A 20,009-nucleotide genomic window follows, 5' to 3' on the forward strand; every position below is an offset into this window, starting at 1 on the left:
GGTCATGAAGGAGTTGCCCTCCGGGGTGGGGTACAGTATCTGAGGAGAGTTGTCGTTCACATCTGAGATGAAGACGCTGACGCTCACGTTGCTGCTGAGCGGAGGAGAACCGTTGTCTCTGGCCATCACCTGGACTTTAAAGCTCCTCCACTGTTCATAGTCAAAGGACCTGACAGCGTGGATCACCCCCGTGTCTCCGTTCACAGACACATAGGAGGACACCTGGGCACCATTCACCTCAGCAGGTAACAGAGAATAAACCACGGTACCGTTTTGTCTCCAGTCTGGGTCTCGAGCAGTGACGGAACATAGAGAGGAGCCAGGTTTGTTATTCTCAGTCACATATGCGCTGTAGGACTGTTCCTCAAACACAGGTGGGTTGTCGTTGATGTCTGCTACTGATAAGTGAACAGTTTTAGAGGAGGACAGAGGAGGAGAGCCCTCATCAGTGGCAGTGATGGTGATGTTGTAGTCAGACACCAGTTCACGGTCCAGTTGACCAGTAGTGACCAGAGAGTAATAGTTTTCAATAGAGGGGACTAATTTAAATGGAACACTTTGTTGAATGAAACATCTGACCTGCTTGTTATTGTCAGAGTCTCTGTCCTGAACATTAATGATGCCCACCTCTGTACCAGGTGACACGTTCTCAGGTATGGAGGAAGACAGGGACTTCAGATCGATCACTGGAGCGTTGTCATTCACATCCGTCACTTCTATAATAACCTTTGCATACGATGTCAGCCCCAAACCATCTTTTGCTTCTACCTTAATTTCAAACTGGTTAGTTTCTTCATAATCAACATGATCAGACACGGTTATCTGGCCAGATACAGAATCTATTGAGAAAGGAATTGAGACATCATCAGTGATATGTCCAAAGTCATAACTGACATCTCCATTCACTCCCTCATCTGCATCAGTAGCACTGACTCTGATCACAACAGTGTCTAGAGGAGAGTTTTCAGGCAGACTGGCTTTATAAAGGTCCTGACTGAACACTGGGGCGTTATCATTAGCATCCAGCACAGTGACGTGGATCACCACTGTCCCTGATCTCTGAGGAGAGCCGCCATCATAAGCAGTCAACAGCAAATCCATCTCATTTTTTTTCTCACGATCTAGTTTATTTTCCAAAACAAGTTCCACTTTTTTGTTTTCAACTGAAAGAATAAAATTGTCGTTCTTTTGCAGGTCGTACCTCTGTACGGAATTCTGACCTATATCTGCGTCATGGGCCTCCTCGATTGAAAATCGACTGTCCTTCTCTGCAGACTCACGGATCTCCATTTCTATCACGTCTTTTTTAAATTTAGGCGAATTATCGTTCACATCCTGAATATGAATATTAACTCGGTGGAGCGCTAAAGGATTTTCTAACACCAGTTTTAATTTCAAAACACACGAAGGTTTCTGGCCGCAAATGTTCTCTCTGTCGATCCTCTCTGACGTGATCAGATCCCCGCTGTTCATGTTAATGTCACAGTACCGTTTGCGAGTCCCCTCCACGTCAATCCGAGCCTTTCTCGATGATAAGGTCCTCAAATCAACACCCAGATCTTTGGCCACATTTCCAATAACTGATCCCCGTTTCATCTCCTCTGGAATAGAGTAACTCAGATCTCCATGAGCGAGGCGCAGCAGCACAATGAAGGACGCAAAGCAGATGATTCGGCGGAGCCCTGGTGATCCTCCGTCTCCCATCATGATGCAAAAACGGATCAAATCCAATTGTAGCGAATTCAGTCCGTTCCCAAATCACATATGAAGAGGGAAAGACTGTCGGCAAGGTCCGAGAAACAAAGCACCTCAGATCATGTATTTGATGGGTGGAGAGATCGCTGTGGTTTTACTTAAGCTTAAGGCGCCATCTAGAGGTCATTTTCTGTAAACAACGCTTCAACGTCCTACATATATTTACAACAATAAGACGCGGTGTAACACCACAGTATCAAAATAGAATGTTTTCATATGAAAGCCAACAATTCATTTACATACTTTAGTTTCTATATATTAATACCAAGTATCAACCACAATAGCCAGACGCAGATGTAAAAAAAAATAAATAAAGAAAGAAAAAATAAAACCGACCTCAGACAATCAAAAAGCTGCTCAATGGGCAAAAAAAAAAAAAAAAAAAAAAAAAAAAATCATTAACGAACTGCCTTGTTTTTAAATGACAATGAAAGTCATCTCATCATTATGACAACAACTAAAGCCTTTGCCACGAAGGGCAAATGACAAAATCAAGATACTGTATAAAACAACGAATAGTTTTGGCAAAATACACCTGGATTGTGTGATGCCCTTTTCAGCACAGTCAACAAAAGTTATTATTTCTTGCAAATATGCGCACGTTAAAGTTCTGTAGTAAAATCTATTCACCCCAAATAATGTAAAAAACATGTAGATTTAAGATACTGTACACAAACACAAGGCTGGCCAAGGAGGAGTGATGTCTGCGAGATACTCAGGTTGGGAATCTTGTCAATTACAATTACATTTCCTATCATTCGTAAGTCACCAATATAAACGCAACAGTCAAACGGCTAATGTTTTGGCAGAATACAAATCAAAGTATTGAAGAAAGGATATCACTGTGTGCTGGCAAAAAAATTAAGCAAACTGATAATGAATGGTGGCAAATATTTAATAAAACACACATATTTAATTGAAACCACTGGGGTTGAATCAATTAAATATGTTTCATGCTGTGGCCAACCAACCTGGATACTGAGAATAAGCATTGTGTTTTTATGCTTTAGTGTAGAAAAAGTTTGCTGCTTTGACCGTAAACACTGAAACACTATTGGAAGCAGCGACCAGACTCTTCAGACACAAGGAAAATCATTGAATGGAATTAATTGTCTTCATTTTTGTTTAAATCAGAATAACAAAGATATACTCCCAACAAAGTGAACAAGACTTCAGCACCAAGGACAGATGCCAAACATGCGCAAGTGTATCTATTAGCAGACGAAAATTAATTACTTCAAAAGCTACTCAGTAAGTTAGTTAGCTCTACTTGAAGTCATTTAGAGTGAATAGATATTTTTCAAAACAATATAGCTATCTTATAGATATTCCTCCAAACAACTTTAAAAAGACAAAAATGTGAGCTGTCATGTGATTTTCAGAATGAAATGATTGATGAATGATGTATTTGATGGGTGGAGAGATCGCTGTGGTTTTACATAAGCTTAAGGCGCCATCTAACATCATTAAAAGCGCAGATGAGAACAGACCCTTTGTAAACAAATCGAGGAAAATAACATTGTATCAGCAAAATCAAATTCATAAAGATTCAAATGGAAATAAAAAGTATCACCTATATTAATGATGAATACACATCATGAATGAATGTAAAACTTTGAGTAAAATGTGCCCTACCTCAAGAGCTCCGTCCAAATCGTCAAAGGGGTCAGCAAAGTCAGAGGGACTCTTCCTCAGAGTCTGGTCAGCAGGCAACGTGTTGTCATTGTAAGAGGACACAAACTTAAAGTCACTGGTTCGAGATCCTGTGGTCAAGTAGGCGTCATAGTTGTAAGTGCTGCGTAAAGTTCCTGTGCCGTCAACATCTGCGTAGTTAGGAGGGAGATAAGCACTGGGGATGGCCACTGCTCCATCAAACAACATTCTGGGCTTCCTCCTGCGACAGAACCTCACACCCAGGATGATGATGATGAAGGTGAGGAAGAAGGTGGACACACACACCAGAGCGATGATCAGGTAAGAGGTCAGTTTGGAATTCTTGTCCTCATAAGAAATGTCCTTCAGTTCTGGCACCTCAGCCAAGTTATCAGAAATCAGTAGATACATGGAGCAGGTGGCAGAGAGAGAGGGCTGTCCGTTATCTTTCACTGCCACAATCAGGTTCTGTTTCATGCTGTCAGACTCAGAAATGTCCCGCTGGGTCCTGATCTCTCCGCTGTGGAGACCAATAGTGAACAGTCCCGGCTCAGTGGATTTGACGATATGATAGGACAGCCAGGCGTTCTGTCCAGAGTCTGCGTCCACTGCGATCACTTTGGACACCAGAGAGCCTCCGTGTGCAGCTTTGGGGACCAGCTCGGTCATGAAGGAGTTGCCCTCCGGCGTGGGGTACAGGATCTGAGGAGAGTTGTCGTTCACATCTGAGATGAAGACGCTGACGCTCACGTTGCTGGTGAGCGGAGGAGAACCGTTGTCTCTGGCCATTACCTGGACTTTAAAGCTCCTCCACTGTTCATAGTCAAAGGACCGGACAGCGTGGATCACCCCCGTGTCTCCGTTCACAGACAGATAGGAGGACACCTGGGCACCGTTCACCTCAGCAGGTAACAGAGAATAAACCACGGTACCGTTTTGTCTCCAGTCTGGGTCTCGAGCAGTGACGGAACATAGAGAGGAGCCAGGTTTGTTATTCTCAGTCACATATGCGCTGTAGGACTGTTCCTCAAACACAGGTGGGTTGTCGTTGATGTCTGCTACTGATAAGTGAACAGTTTTAGAGGAGGACAGAGGAGGAGAGCCCTCATCAGTGGCAGTGATGGTGATGTTGTAGTCAGACACCAGTTCACGGTCCAGTTGACCAGTAGTGACCAGAGAGTAATAGTTCTTAATAGAGGGGACTAATTTAAATGGAACACTTTGTTGAATGAAACATCTGACCTGTTTGTTATTGTCAGAGTCTCTGTCCTGAACATTAATGATGCCCACCTCTGTACCAGGTGACACGTTCTCAGGTATGGAGGAAGACAGGGATTTAATATATATAACTGGAGGATTGTCATTAACATCAGTCACATCGATGATAATTTTAGCATATGAAGTCAGTCCCAAACCATCTTTCGCTTCCACATTTATTTCATAGACGCTAGTTTCTTCATAATCAATTGCACCGGAGACTTTAATTTCTCCAGATGTTGGGTCAATAATAAATGGATTCAGAAAATCATCCGCAATATGTCCAAAATCATAGCTCACATCTCCATTCACTCCCTCATCTGCGTCAGTAGCACTGACTCTGATCACAACAGTGTCTAGAGGAGAGTTTTCAGGCAGACTGGCTTTATAAAGGTCCTGACTGAACACTGGGGCGTTATCATTAGCATCCAGCACAGTGACGTGGATCACCACTGTCCCTGATCTCTGAGGAGAGCCGCCATCATAAGCAGTCAACAGCAAATCCAACTCCTTATTTCTCTCTCGATCCAGTTCATGCTCCAAAACAAGCTCCACCTTATTTCTCTCGACTGAAATTACGAAATTATCGTTCTTTTGAAGGTCGTATCTCTGAACAGCATTCTGACCTATATCTGCGTCATGGGCCTTTTCAATAGAGAATCGGTTTCCCTTGTCTGCTGACTCTCGAATCTCCATTTGTATAACATTACTCTTAAATTTCGGAGAGTTGTCGTTTACGTCTTGAATATGAAGAGTAACTCTGTGAAGTTCTAACGGATTTTCCAACAGCAATTCGGATTGCAGTAGACACGAAGGTTTCTGTGCGCAAATGTTCTCTCTGTCGATCCTCTCTGACGTGATCAGATCCCCGCTGTTCATGTTAATGTCACAGTACCGTTTGCGAGTCCCCTCCACGTCAATCCGAGCCTTTCTCGATGATAAAGTCCTCAAATCAACACCCAGATCTTTGGCCACATTTCCAATAACAGATCCGCGTTTCATCTCCTCTGGAATAGAGTAACTCAGATCTCCATGAGCGAGGCGCAGCAGCACAATGAAGGACGCAAAGCAGAAGAGCCTACGGAGCCCTGGTGATCCTTTGTCTCCCACCATGATGCATAAAAAACAAATCATGTCCATCACCAACCTTTTGTTACCCGCTCTCAAGCTACTGAATGAAAAAGTTGAATTAGAATCCCGAAACCGTCGATGGTGCGGTGAACTGGAGCGCCGTCTGTCCGACGAACAACAGCGAGACAAAGCAGACGGTAGTTTCGTCGCAGCAGTGGAGAGAAGTCAGCTCTTAAGTAATCCAATAGCGCCCTCGTGAGTTTGTTCATGAAACATGCCACTATAAGGTGAACTCGGACACCAATAGACCGATATGTTTTCAAATGATCAAAGACATCCAGTTAATCCGAAAATATTTACATTGGTTATCAATATATAGAGCACAAGCAAACATGAAGACTCCATACAAGTCATCTGATCATCCTTTTTTTTTTTTTTTACAGGAAAGTCCCACCAGACCAATACTTGTATGTGACTACTTCAACCAATAGCTAAGGTACACTCCTGATGTCAGCACTGATCAAACTAAAACTGATCGCACAACTTGAAAAAAAAAAAAGATTGCAGTGAAGGTCAGCATACGTCAGAGAAGGAAAATAAATAAATAAACAAAGTGTTTACTCCGCAGGAAAAACCAGTAATTAGAAACAAGGCAAATGAAAAGAAACAAATGTGATGAGCAATGATGGGCAAATGCACCATTTCATGGATTACATAAAATCATAATGATCAACTACATGCTGTACAAAGCAGCAGATATTTGACAAATGAAGTACGTTTGCAAACATGTCACCAATGATATTCACACCTAATAAGTAAAGGATCACTCAAAGTGATGCTGCTGTGACAAATTCATCAATGATGACAAATGGATTATGTTATTGTCCTCATGAGTAGAACAGTGGCTTAATAAGCAAAATCAGTGTTGCACTAGTATTCACAAATCATGTTTTTCTGAGGAATGCCTTACGAAACGGTTTTCCAAAAATGTCAAAATGGAGTATGTGTGAGTGTCTGAATCGTTCGTTCATTGTTCTTAATGTTTGGGGCGTGACTATGCCATTCTTAAGTTGTCCAATGTTTGACTTAATTTCAAGAAAACAAACACAGTTAACGTTACCGTAAAAAAGGACAACCGAGAGATTTAACTTCAACAAGTGTAAAAATGTAACAATTTGCTTTCTGGAGAGAGAACTTTGTTCTTGACAAGGATGAAAAAACCATGCGCACTCACCAATGTGATAACCTCTTCCCCTTAAAGAAATGTATAACAACTTTGAGAACAGTAAAGTGTCTAAATATCCTACCTCAAGAGCTCCGTCCAAATCGTCAAAGGGGTCAGCAAAGTCAGATGGACTCTTCCTCAGAGTCTGGTCAGCAGGCAGCGTGTTGTCATTGTAAGAGGACACAAACTTAAAGTCACTGGTTCGAGATCCTGTGGTCAAGTAGGCGTCATAGTTGTAAGTGCTGCGTAAAGTTCCTGTGCCGTCAACATCTGCGTAGTTAGGAGGGAGATAAGCACTGGGGATGGCCACTGCTCCATCAAACAACATTCTGGGCTTCCTCCTGCGACAGAACCTCACACCCAGGATGATGATGATGAAGGTGAGGAAGAAGGTGGACACACACACCAGAGCGATGATCAGGTAAGAGGTCAGTTTGGAATTCTTGTCCTCATAAGAAATGTCCTTCAGTTCTGGCACCTCAGCCAAGTTATCAGAAATCAGTAGATACATGGAGCAGGTGGCAGAGAGAGAGGGCTGTCCGTTATCTTTCACTGCCACAATCAGGTTCTGTTTCATGCTGTCAGACTCAGAAATGTCCCGCTGGGTCCTGATCTCTCCGCTGTGGAGACCAATAGTGAACAGTCCCGGCTCAGTGGATTTGACGATATGATAGGACAGCCAGGCGTTCTGTCCAGAGTCTGCGTCCACTGCGATCACTTTGGACACCAGAGAGCCTCCGTGTGCAGCTTTGGGGACCAGCTCGGTCATGAAGGAGTTGCCCTCCGGGGTGGGGTACAGTATCTGAGGAGAGTTGTCGTTCACATCTGAGATGAAGACACTGACGCTCACGTTGCTGCTGAGCGGAGGAGAACCGTTGTCTCTGGCCATCACCTGGACTTTAAAGCTCCTCCACTGTTCATAGTCAAAGGACCGGACAGCGTGGATCACCCCCGTGTCTCCGTTCACAGACAGATAGGAGGACACCTGGGCACCGTTCACCTCAGCAGGTAACAGAGAATAAACCACGGTACCGTTTTGTCTCCAGTCTGGGTCTCGAGCAGTGACGGAACATAGAGAGGAGCCAGGTTTGTTATTCTCAGTCACATATGCGCTGTAGGACTGTTCCTCAAACACAGGTGGGTTGTCGTTGATGTCTGCTACTGATAAGTGAACAGTTTTAGAGGAGGACAGAGGAGGAGAGCCCTCATCAGTGGCAGTGATGGTGATGTTGTAGTCAGACACCAGTTCACGGTCCAGTTGACCAGTAGTGACCAGAGAGTAATAGTTTTCAATAGAGGGGACTAATTTAAATGGGACACTTTGTTGAATGAAACATCTGACCTGCTTGTTATTGTCAGAGTCTCTGTCCTGAACATTAATGATGCCCACCTCTGTACCAGGTGACACGTTCTCAGGTATGGAGGCAGACAGGGACTTCAGATCGATCACTGGAGCATTGTCATTCACATCTGTCACTTCTATGAATATTTTAGATGATGACGTCAGCCCCAACCCGTCTTTTGCCTGAAGTCTCATTTCAAATGAATTAATATCTTCATAATCAAGTTGACCAACAACTTTGATTTCTCCTGATTTTGGATTAATGGAGAACACATTTGAACCAACATCAGCCATTTGAACTAAATGATAAGTCACATCTCCATTCACTCCCTCATCTGCGTCAGTAGCACTGACTCTGATCACAACAGTGTCTAGAGGAGAGTTTTCAGGCAGACTGGCTTTATAAAGGTCCTGACTGAACACTGGGGCGTTATCATTAGCATCCAGCACAGTGACGTGGATCACCACTGTCCCTGATCTCTGAGGAGAGCCGCCATCATAAGCTGTCAACAGCAAATCCAACTCCTTATTTCTCTCTCGATCCAGTTCACGATCCAAAATAAGTTCAACTCTATTACTCTCTTCTGAAATAATGAAATTATCGTTCTTTTGTAGGTTGTATCTCTGAACAGCATTCTGACCTATATCTGCGTCATGGGCCTCCTCGATGGAGAAGCGGTTTCCTTTGTCTGCAGACTCGCGGATTTCCATTCTGATCATCTCATCTATGAATTTAGGCGAATTATCATTCATATCCTGAACATGAATATTTACTCTGTGGAGCTCCAACGGGTTTTCTAACACCAGTTTTAATTTCAAAACACACGAAGGTTTCTGGCCGCAAATGTTCTCTCTGTCGATCCTCTCTGACGTGATCAGATCCCCGCTGTTCATGTTAATGTCACAGTACCGTTTGCGAGTCCCCTCCACGTCAATCCGAGCCTTTCTCGATGATAAAGTCCTCAAATCAACACCCAGATCTTTGGCCACATTTCCAATAACAGATCCGCGTTTCATCTCCTCTGGAATAGAGTAACTCAGATCTCCATGAGCGAGGCGCAGCAGCACAATGAAGGACGCAAAGCAGATGATCCGGCGGAGCCCTGGTGATCCTCCGTCTCCCATCATGACGTGAAAACAAATCAAGATTTATTCTTGACCGATCTGTCGTGACCACCTTATAAAGCGCTCTATACAAATTGTGATTAATAATCCGTCAACAGTCGAAGGAAATGTGAGCTACAGCGCCGTGGTTCTGAATATCAGAGGGACAAAGCAGACGGCCGTAACGTCACTGCCGTCGCAGGTGGCGAGAAGTCTGTTTAATGAAAGGCAATAGCGCCCTCGTGAGTCTAAACTGTGATAGTGCTGAACCAGTCATTGCAACGGCAAAAATAAAAATCAGGACGTGAACGTTTCTTTCGGAACGTTGTTTCAAATCTCCCGTGTCGGAAACAGCGTTTTGGTTTGGTTTGGGTGGCTGTCCATGAAAGTACAAACCAAATTAAGTGTCAGGACAAAGTTCTCATGAAGTATATAATAATGGAAAAACAAATAGGCCAACATAAATAAACACACTGAAATTCCATTGTCCGTACAAAGAAAACCAATACCCTTCCCACTCACTTGGAATTGTAATGCAGCAACAACTTTAACCCACAAACAATTCGTTGAAAACCACATATCTGAATAACTTGAATAAATACTTGATGACCGACTTTATATGTGGTCACGAAGTTGCTTTCCAACGACTGGAGTTGTATTCTCTGTGAAATATATGTTAATAAAGCTCTCACATATGGGTACAATTCGTGGAAAATTGTTGATGATAAGAACGACAAACGTTATAGTGTTGCACACTTTTGAAAATTGTATAATTTACACACACACGCGCACATTCCAACACACACACAATTACCACAAATATGTACATATGTAAGTCAAAAGCAAATTTAACGATGGAAAAAAATGAGCAAAATAAGTACCTTTTATGCCTTTATTTAATTTGGTCCTGACTCTTACCCAAACATTCCAATACCAATTCAAACCACAACACCAGTTGTGATCAAGGAAACAAAACTTTGTACACTTTCACTCATTCAGTTATGAATGACGAGTGACTACTCAAACCAGCACCTGTCACAATTCACTGACACGCTGGAAAAACCTATATTGTTTGTAGTTTCTGATTCTCATTGTAGTTCTTTTTGTGAACTTGAACTGATCAGAAAACACTTATTCAGAAATCTTCATGGTGCAAGTGGATGGGAAGTAGCAACTGAATGACCAGAAAGTTGAGAATAAAATTTTGAAAAAATGATTGAGAAAGAACAATAACCTTCATCACTGTTTGGTAGACATATTTATAGGCCAATTGTAAGACAATGGGCATATTTGGGCCACAATAGAATATTGAGAGGTCCTACCTCAAGGGCTCCATCCAAATCGTCAAAGGGGTCAGCAAAGTCAGATGGACTCTTCCTCAGAGTCTGGTCAGCAGGCAGCGTGTTGTCATTGTAAGAGGACACAAACTTAAAGTCACTGGTTCGAGATCCTGTGGTCAAGTAGGCGTCATAGTTGTAAGTGCTGCGTAAAGTTCCTGTGCCGTCAACATCTGCGTAGTTAGGAGGGAGATAAGCACTGGGGATGGCCACTGCTCCATCAAACAACATTCTGGGCTTCCTCCTGCGACAGAACCTCACACCCAGGATGATGATGATGAAGGTGAGGAAGAAGGTGGACACACACACCAGAGCGATGATCAGGTAAGAGGTCAGTTTGGAATTCTTGTCCTCATAAGAAATGTCCTTCAGTTCTGGCACCTCCGCCAAGTTATCAGAAATCAGTAGATACATGGAGCAGGTGGTAGAGAGAGAGGGCTGTCCGTTATCTTTCACTGCCACAATCAGGTTCTGTTTCATGCTGTCAGACTCAGAAATGTCCCGCTGGGTCCTGATCTCTCCGCTGTGGAGACCAATAGTGAACAGTCCCGGCTCAGTGGATTTGACGATATGATAGGACAGCCAGGCGTTCTGTCCAGAGTCTGCGTCCACTGCGATCACTTTGGACACCAGAGAGCCTCCGTGTGCAGCTTTGGGGACCAGCTCGGTCATGAAGGAGTTGTCCTCCGGGGTGGGGTACAGTATCTGAGGAGAGTTGTCGTTCACATCTGAGATGAAGACACTGACGCTCACGTTGCTGCTGAGCGGAGGAGAACCGTTGTCTCTGGCCATCACCTGGACTTTAAAGCTCCTCCACTGTTCATAGTCAAAGGACCTGACAGCGTGGATCACCCCCGTGTCTCCGTTCACAGACAGATAGGAGGACACCTGGGCACCGTTCACCTCAGCAGGTAACAGAGAATAAACCACAGTACCGTTTTGTCTCCAGTCTGGGTCTCGAGCAGTGACGGAACATAGAGAGGAGCCAGGTTTGTTATTCTCAGTCACATATGCGCTGTAGGACTGTTCCTCAAACACAGGTGGGTTGTCGTTGATGTCTGCAACTGATAAGTGAACAGTTTTAGAGGAGGACAGAGGAGGAGAGCCCTCATCAGTGGCAGTGATGGTGATGTTGTAGTCAGACACCAGTTCACGGTCCAGTTGACCAGTAGTGACCAGAGAGTAATAGTTTTCAATAGAGGGGACTAATTTAAATGGAACACTTTGTTGAATGAAACATCTGACCTGCTTGTTATTGTCAGAGTCTCTGTCCTGAACATTAATGATGCCCACCTCTGTACCAGGTGACACGTTCTCAGGTATGGAGGAAGACAGGGACTTCAGATCGATCACTGGAGCGTTGTCATTCACATCCGTCACTTCTATAATAACCTTTGCATACGATGTCAGCCCTAAACCATCTTTTGCTTCTACCTTAATTTCAAACTGGTTAGTCTCTTCAAAATCAACATGATCAGACACGGTTATCTGGCCAGACACAGAATCTATTGAGAAAGGAATTGAGACATCATCAGTGATATGTCCAAAGTCATAACTGACATCTCCATTCACTCCCTCATCTGCATCAGTAGCACTGACTCTGATCACAACAGTGTCTAGAGGAGAGTTTTCAGGCAGACTGGCTTTATAAAGGTCCTGACTGAACACTGGGGCGTTATCATTAGCATCCAGCACAGTGACGTGGATCACCACTGTCCCTGATCTCTGAGGAGAGCCGCCATCATAAGCAGTCAACAGCAAATCCAACTCCTTATTTCTCTCTCGATCCAGTTCACGATCCAAAATAAGTTCAACTCTATTGCTCTCTACTGAAATAATGAAATTATCATTCTTTTGTAGGTTGTATCTCTGAACAGCATTCTGACCTATATCTGCGTCATGGGCCTCCTCGATGGAGAAGTGGTTTCCTTTGTCTGCAGACTCACTTATCTCCATTTCTATCACGTCTTTTTTGAATTTAGGCGAATTATCATTCATATCCTGAATATGAATATTTACTCTGTGGAGCTCCAACGGGTTTTCTAGCACCAGTTTCAATTTCACAACACACGAAGGTTTCTGGCCGCAAATATTCTCTCTGTCGATCCTCTCTGACGTGATCAGATCCCCGCTGTTCATGTTGATGTCACAGTACCGTTTGCGAGTCCCCTCCACGTCAATCCGAGCCTTTCTTGATGATAAAGTTCTCAAATCAACACCCAGATCTTTAGCCACATTTCCAATAACAGATCCCCGTTTCATCTCCTCTGGAATAGAGTAACTCAGATCTCCATGAGCGAGGCGCAGCAGCACAATGAAGGACGCAAAGCAGATGATCCGGCGGAGGCCTGGTGATCCTACGTCTCCCATCATGATGCAAAAACGGATCAAATCCAGTTGTAGCGAATCCACTCCGTTCCCAACTTAATTATACAATATATCTAGTAGTGAATCAATAATCTGCCGTGAGTCACATATGAAGAGAGAAAGACTGTCGGCAAGGTCCGAGAAACAAAGCACCTCAGATCATGTATTTGATGGGTGGAGAGATCGCTGTGGTTTTACTTAAGCTTAAGGCGCCATCTAGAGGTCATTTTCTGTAAACAACGCTTCAACGTCCTACATATATTTACAACAATAACACACGGTGTAACACCACAGTATCAAAATAGAATGTTTTCATATGAAAGCCATCAATTCATTCACAAACCTCCGTTCCCATATATTAATACCAAGTATCAACCACAATGGCCAGACGCAGATGTAAAAAAAAAGAAAGAAAAAAATAAAACCGACCTCTGAGACAATCAAAAAGCTGCTCAATGGGCAAAAAACCAAACAAACAAACAAAAAAAAAATCATCATCATTAACAAGCTGCCTTGTTTTTAAAGGACAATGAAAGTCATCTCATCCCTGTATTACAGCAACATAAGCATTTGCCACGAAGGCCATATGACAAAATCAAGATACTGTATAAAACAACGAATGGCTTTAGGCAAAATACACCTTGACTGTGTGATGCCCCATTCAGCACAATCAACAAAAGTTATTATTTCTTGCAAATATGCGTACGTTATAGTTATGTGGCAAATAAACATAGTGTTTTTGTGCTTTAGCGTAGAAAAAGTTTGCTACTTTGACCGTAAACACTGAAACACTATGGGAAGCAGCGAGCAGACTCTTCAGACACAAGGAAAATCATTGAATGGAATTGTCTTCATTTTTGTTTAAATCAGAATAACAAAGATATACTCCCAACAAAGAGAACAAGACTTCAGCACCCCGGACAGATGCCAAACATGCGCAAGTGCCTCTATTAGCAGAAGAAAATAAATTACTTCAAAAGCTACTCAGTAAGTTAGTTTGCTCTACTTGTAGTAATTTGGAGTGAATAAATAATTTTTCAAACCAAGATGCTTCTCGAATAGATATTGCTCCAAGCATCTTTAAATGACAAAAATGTGAGCTGTCATGTGATTTTTAGAATGAAATGATATGATGATTCGATTATTCAATTTTACAACACATAATTAAAAGCGCAGATGAGTACAGACCCTTTGTAAACAAATCGAGGAAAATAGCATTGTATCAGCAAAATCAAATTCATCACCTATATCAATGATGAATACACATCATGAATGAATGTACAACTATGAGTAAAATGTGCCCTACCTCAAGAGCTCCCTCCAAATCATCAAAGGGGTCAGCAAAGTCAGAGGGACTCTTCCTCAGAGTCTGGTCGGCAGGCAGCGTGTTGTCATTGTAAGAGGACACAAACTTAAAGTCACTGGTTCGAGATCCTGTGGTCAAGTAGGCGTCATAGTTGTAAGTGCTGCGTAAAGTTCCTGTGCCGTCAACATCTGCGTAGTTAGGAGGGAGATAAGCACTGGGGATGGCCACTGCTCCATCAAACAACATTCTGGGCTTCCTCCTGCGACAGAACCTCACACCCAGGATGATGATGATGAAGGTGAGGAAGAAGGTGGACACACACACCAGAGCGATGATCAGGTAAGAGGTCAGTTTGGAATTCTTGTCCTCATAAGAAATGTCCTTCAGTTCTGGCACCTCCGCCAAGTTATCAGAAATCAGTAGATACATGGAGCAGGTGGCAGAGAGAGAGGGCTGTCCGTTATCTTTCACTGCCACAATCAGGTTCTGTTTCATGCTGTCAGACTCAGAAATGTCCCGCTGGGTCCTGATCTCTCCGCTGTGGAGACCAATAGTGAACAGTCCCGGCTCAGTGGATTTGACGATATGATAGGACAGCCAGGCGTTCTGTCCAGAGTCTGCGTCCACTGCGATCACTTTGGACACCAGAGAGCCTCCGTGTGCAGCTTTGGGGACCAGCTCGGTCATGAAGGAGTTGCCCTCCGGGGTGGGGTACAGTATCTGAGGGGAGTTGTCGTTCACATCTGAGATGAAGACACTGACGCTCACGTTGCTGCTGAGCGGAGGAGAACCGTTGTCTCTGGCCATCACCTGGACTTTAAAACTCCTCCACTGTTCATAGTCAAAGGACCTGACAGCGTGGATCACCCCCGTGTCTCCGTTCACAGACAGATAGGAGGACACCTGGGCACCGTTCACCTCAGCAGGTAACAGAGAATAAACCACGGTACCGTTTTGTCTCCAGTCTGGGTCTCGAGCAGTGACGGAACATAGAGAGGAGCCAGGTTTGTTATTCTCAGTCACATATGCGCTGTAGGACTGTTCCTCAAACACAGGTGGGTTGTCGTTGATGTCTGCTACTGATAAGTGAACAGTTTTAGAGGAGGACAGAGGAGGAGAGCCCTCATCAGTGGCAGTGATGGTGATGTTGTAGTCAGACACCAGTTCACGGTCCAGTTGACCAGTAGTGACCAGAGAGTAATAGTTCTTAATAGAGGGGACTAGTTTAAATGGAACACTTTGTTGAATGAAACATCTGACCTGCTTGTTATTGTCAGAGTCTCTGTCCTGAACATTAATGATGCCCACCTCTGTACCAGGTGACACGTTCTCAGGTATGGAGGAAGACAGGGACTTCAGATCGATCACTGGAGCATTGTCATTGATATCGATTACTTCAACCATTACCTTTGCAAATGATGTTTGTCCTAAACCATCTTTTGCTTGCACTTCCATTTCAAAAAATGGCATTTCCTCAAAGTCAATTAAACCACCCACTTTGAGCTCACCTGTTTTTGGATCAATTAAGAACATGTTTACGTCTTCCTCTGACAAGTGACCTAATGCATAAGTCACATCTCCATTCACTCCCTCATCTGCGTCAGTAGCACTGACTCTGATCACAACAGTATCTAGAGGAGAGTTTTCAGGCAGACTGGCTTTATAAAGGTCCTGACTGAACACTGGGGCGTTATCATTAGCATCCAGCACAGTGACGTGGATCACCACTGTCCCTGATCTCTGAGGAGAGCCGCCATCATAAGCAGTCAGAACTAAATGTAGCTCTTTGTTCTTCTCTCGATCCAGCCCATTCTCCAAAACAAGCTCAATCTTATTACTGGCCCCTGACAGAACAAAATTGTCGTTTTTTTCAAGGTTATAGTTCTGAACAGCATTCTGACCTATATCTGCGTCATGGGCCTTTTCAATAGCGAAGCGGTTTCCCTTCACTGCTGACTCGCTAATTTCCAGTCTGATCAGCTCCTCTCTAAATTTTGGTGAGTTATCATTTACATCCTGGATATGAAGATTCACTCCGTGAAACTCAAGAGGATTTTCTAACACGATGTCAAGCTTAATAACACAGGACGGCTTCTTCCCGCAAATATTCTCTCTGTCGATCCTCTCTGACGTGATCAGATCCCCGCTGTTCATGTTGATGTCACAGTACCGTTTGCGAGTCCCCTCCACGTCAATCCGAGCCTTTCTTGAAGATAAGGTTACAGAATCGAGACCGATATCTTTGGCAACGTTTCCAATGACTGATCCCCGTTTCATCTCCTCTGGAATAGAGTAACTCAGATCTCCATGAGCGAGGCGCAGCAGCACAGTGAAGGACGCAAAGCAGATGATCCGACGGAGCCCTGGTGATCCTTTGTCTCCCATTTCAGAAAAATAAAAACCAACAAATCACGTTTTCCCTTAGTCCTTCAGCAGAATTTCCAAATGCACTTACGTAAGAAAACAAAAATCTATGATCGCGTCTAAAACGTCGTGAACGCAACTGCGAAGGACACATCCGTGTGTTGCACCCGAGGAACAAAGCAAGAGGTTTATCTTCAACACTCTGGGTGGAGAGAGCTGAGCCGTTTTGAGTAAGCCTATATCGCCCTCTAGAGTCAACTCTTGGTTAGACCATCAAACGTGGAAACTACAGTATAACACCCACCAAGCTGAGCTTTAAATATGCAAGAAAAAATCGCATTAATTTATGTTCAAAATGTCAGTATTCCTCACAAACACGATTAAGGATCTACTACCACCCTGCCCGCAAAGAAATCAATCAATGATACTGAGAAAAAAAAATAAAAAAATCTTCCAATGTAGTCTGATTACGAAGACATTTGTAATGAAGTTGCATTTCGGAAAAAACGATTGTCCCTCAGACAACACCAAGTAATTGTCATAAAAAATGTATTCGAGCTGATTTCATTTCAGTTCCCTCGGTATTAGAAAAACCATGCAGATTGAAATCAACATTGGATAAAAGGGTTGACCATTCGATCGAAACCCGAAGGAAAGACAATCCGACTTGACAAAAGTCATCACACAGTATAATCGTGAAAAATGAATTAAATATGAAATTTTAAAGTCGTATAAATGAATATAGGAAGATATCGAATGAATATTATGCAAGAATATGTAAATATACAGGTTCATTTAAGGTAAATAATAAAAATAATCCAAGATAAAAATCTGATGAAAAGTGTACTCAGAGCATCATTCACAAGGAACAATGGATAACCTGCAAGGACAACAAATATATTTAAAAACGTCCAGGTGTCATTATATGCTGAGAAGTCAGTTGTGCATCATTGAACTGGTTTTAATTGTAAATAAATTGTCATCAAACCTATCGTATAAATTCATAGTCAGTTTCAGCACCTGGGACAGATCCCATCAGGAGCAAACGGCTGCAGCAACAGTAAATGTTCATTTTTAATTCACAGTAAATAATATAACGAAGGTGACTGTATAGCACAATGACAAGAAATTGTTATTCATTTAGCTGGGATCGTTTTATTTGGAATATTAAAAAATAAAAATAAATAAATACATGGGAGGAAAAACGTGGATAATGTGATCATGACGAGCACCAGCTAGTTTTAGATGATGGGATGAAAAATAAATGGTTGATAGACATTAATATAATCACGGCATCTGAAACAACACTAAACGCTAAATGTGAATGTGATTTTACATTAAAAGGGGTTGGATAAATCAATCGAAAGTGAGTCCTACCTCCACAGAAGCATCCAAATCATCAAAGGGGTCAGCAAAGTCAGAGGGACTCTTCCTCAGAGTCTGGTCAGCAGGCAGCGTGTTGTCATTGTAAGAGGACACAAACTTAAAGTCACTGGTTCGAGATCCTGTGGTCAAGTAGGCGTCATAGTTGTAAGTGCTGCGTAAAGTTCCTGTGCCGTCAACATCTGCGTAGTTAGGAGGGAGATAAGCACTGGGGATGGCCACTGCTCCATCAAACAACATTCTGGGCTTCCTCCTGCGACAGAACCTCACACCCAGGATGATGATGATGAAGGTGAGGAAGAAGGTGGACACACACACCAGAGCGATGATCAGGTAAGAGGTCAGTTTGGAATTCTTGTCCTCATAAGAAATGTCCTTCAGTTCTGGCACCTCAGCCAAGTTATCAGAAATCAGTAGATACATGGAGCAGGTGGCAGAGAGAGAGGGCTGTCCGTTATCTTTCACTGCCACAATCAGGTTCTGTTTCATGCTGTCAGACTCAGAAATGTCCCGCTGGGTCCTGATCTCTCCGCTGTGGAGACCAATAGTGAACAGTCCCGGCTCAGTGGATTTGACGATATGATAGGACAGCCAGGCGTTCTGTCCAGAGTCTGCGTCCACTGCGATCACTTTGGACACCAGAGAGCCTCCGTGTGCAGCTTTGGGGACCAGCTCGGTCATGAAGGAGTTGCCCTCCGGGGTGGGGTACAGTATCTGAGGAGAGTTGTCGTTCACATCTGAGATGAAGACACTGACGCTCACGTTGCTGCTGAGCGGAGGAGAACCGTTGTCTCTGGCCATCACCTGGACTTTAAAGCTCCTCCACTGTTCATAGTCAAAGGACCTGACAGCGTGGATCACCCCCGTGTCTCCATTCACAGACAGATAGGAGGACACCTGGGCACCGTTGACCTCAGCAGGTAACAGAGAATAAACCACGGTACCGTTTTGTCTCCAGTCTGGGTCTCGAGCAGTGACGGAACATAGAGAGGAGCCAGGTTTGTTATTCTCAGTCACATATGCGCTATAGGACTGCTCCTCAAACACAGGTGGGTTGTCGTTGATGTCTGCTACTGATAAGTGAACAGTTTTAGAGGAGGACAGAGGAGGAGAGCCCTCATCAGTGGCAGTGATGGTGATGTTGTAGTCAGACACCAGTTCACGGTCCAGTTGACCAGTAGTGACCAGAGAGTAATAGTTTTCAATAGAGGGGACTAATTTAAATGGAACACTTTGTTGAATGAAACATCTGACCTGTTTGTTATTGTCAGAGTCTCTGTCCTGAACATTAATGATGCCCACCTCTGTACCAGGTGACGCGTTCTCAGGTATGGAGGAAGACAGGGACTTCAGATCGATCACTGGAGCGTTGTCATTCACATCCGTCACTTCTATAATAACCTTTGCATACGATGTCAGCCCTAAACCATCTTTAGCCAGAACTCTCATTTCAAAAGAACTCCTCTCCTCAAAATCAACTGCTGCAGATAATTTTATTTCTCCTGTTTTCGAGTCAACAGAAAAGAAATCCAGTTCATCATTTGTCTGACGGGGAAACTGATATGTCACATCTCCATTCACTCCCTCATCTGCATCAGTAGCACTGACTCTGATCACAACAGTGTCTAGAGGAGAGTTTTCAGGCAGACTGGCTTTATAAAGGTCCTGACTGAACACTGGGGCGTTATCATTAGCATCCAGCACAGTGACGTGGATCACCACTGTCCCTGATCTCTGAGGAGAGCCGCCATCATAAGCTGTCAGAATGATGTCTAAATCATGTCTCCTCTCTCGGTCCAATTTGTTTTCCAATACAAGTTCAACCTTATTACTATCAACCGAGAG

The 20,009-nt window shown here is 43.5% G+C and overlaps 1 protein-coding gene across 4 annotated transcripts in view; it reads right to left on the minus strand.

The window, feature by feature from the left end:
- Nucleotides 1-16,579, minus strand: part of LOC128766858 (protocadherin gamma-A11-like) — a 215,218-nt gene extending 198,639 nt beyond the window's left edge. For 2 of the 4 annotated variants that reach the window (XM_053878371.1, XM_053878368.1), the window contains exon 1: nucleotides 14,418-16,579. In XM_053878371.1, coding sequence (XP_053734346.1) covers nucleotides 14,418-16,571 — 2,154 coding nt within the window. In that variant the 5' untranslated portion in view covers nucleotides 16,572-16,579. Of the gene's footprint in view, nucleotides 1-3,390; nucleotides 5,807-14,417 lie in introns of those variants that run through there. The other 2 variants (XM_053878358.1, XM_053878343.1) reach the window with 1 other exon arrangement.
- Nucleotides 16,580-20,009: the final 3,430 nt, after the last annotated feature.

The sequence above is a fragment of the Synchiropus splendidus genome, chromosome 11 (genome assembly GCF_027744825.2).
Source record: "Synchiropus splendidus isolate RoL2022-P1 chromosome 11, RoL_Sspl_1.0, whole genome shotgun sequence".
NCBI classification, from domain to species: domain Eukaryota; kingdom Metazoa; phylum Chordata; class Actinopteri; order Syngnathiformes; family Callionymidae; genus Synchiropus; species Synchiropus splendidus.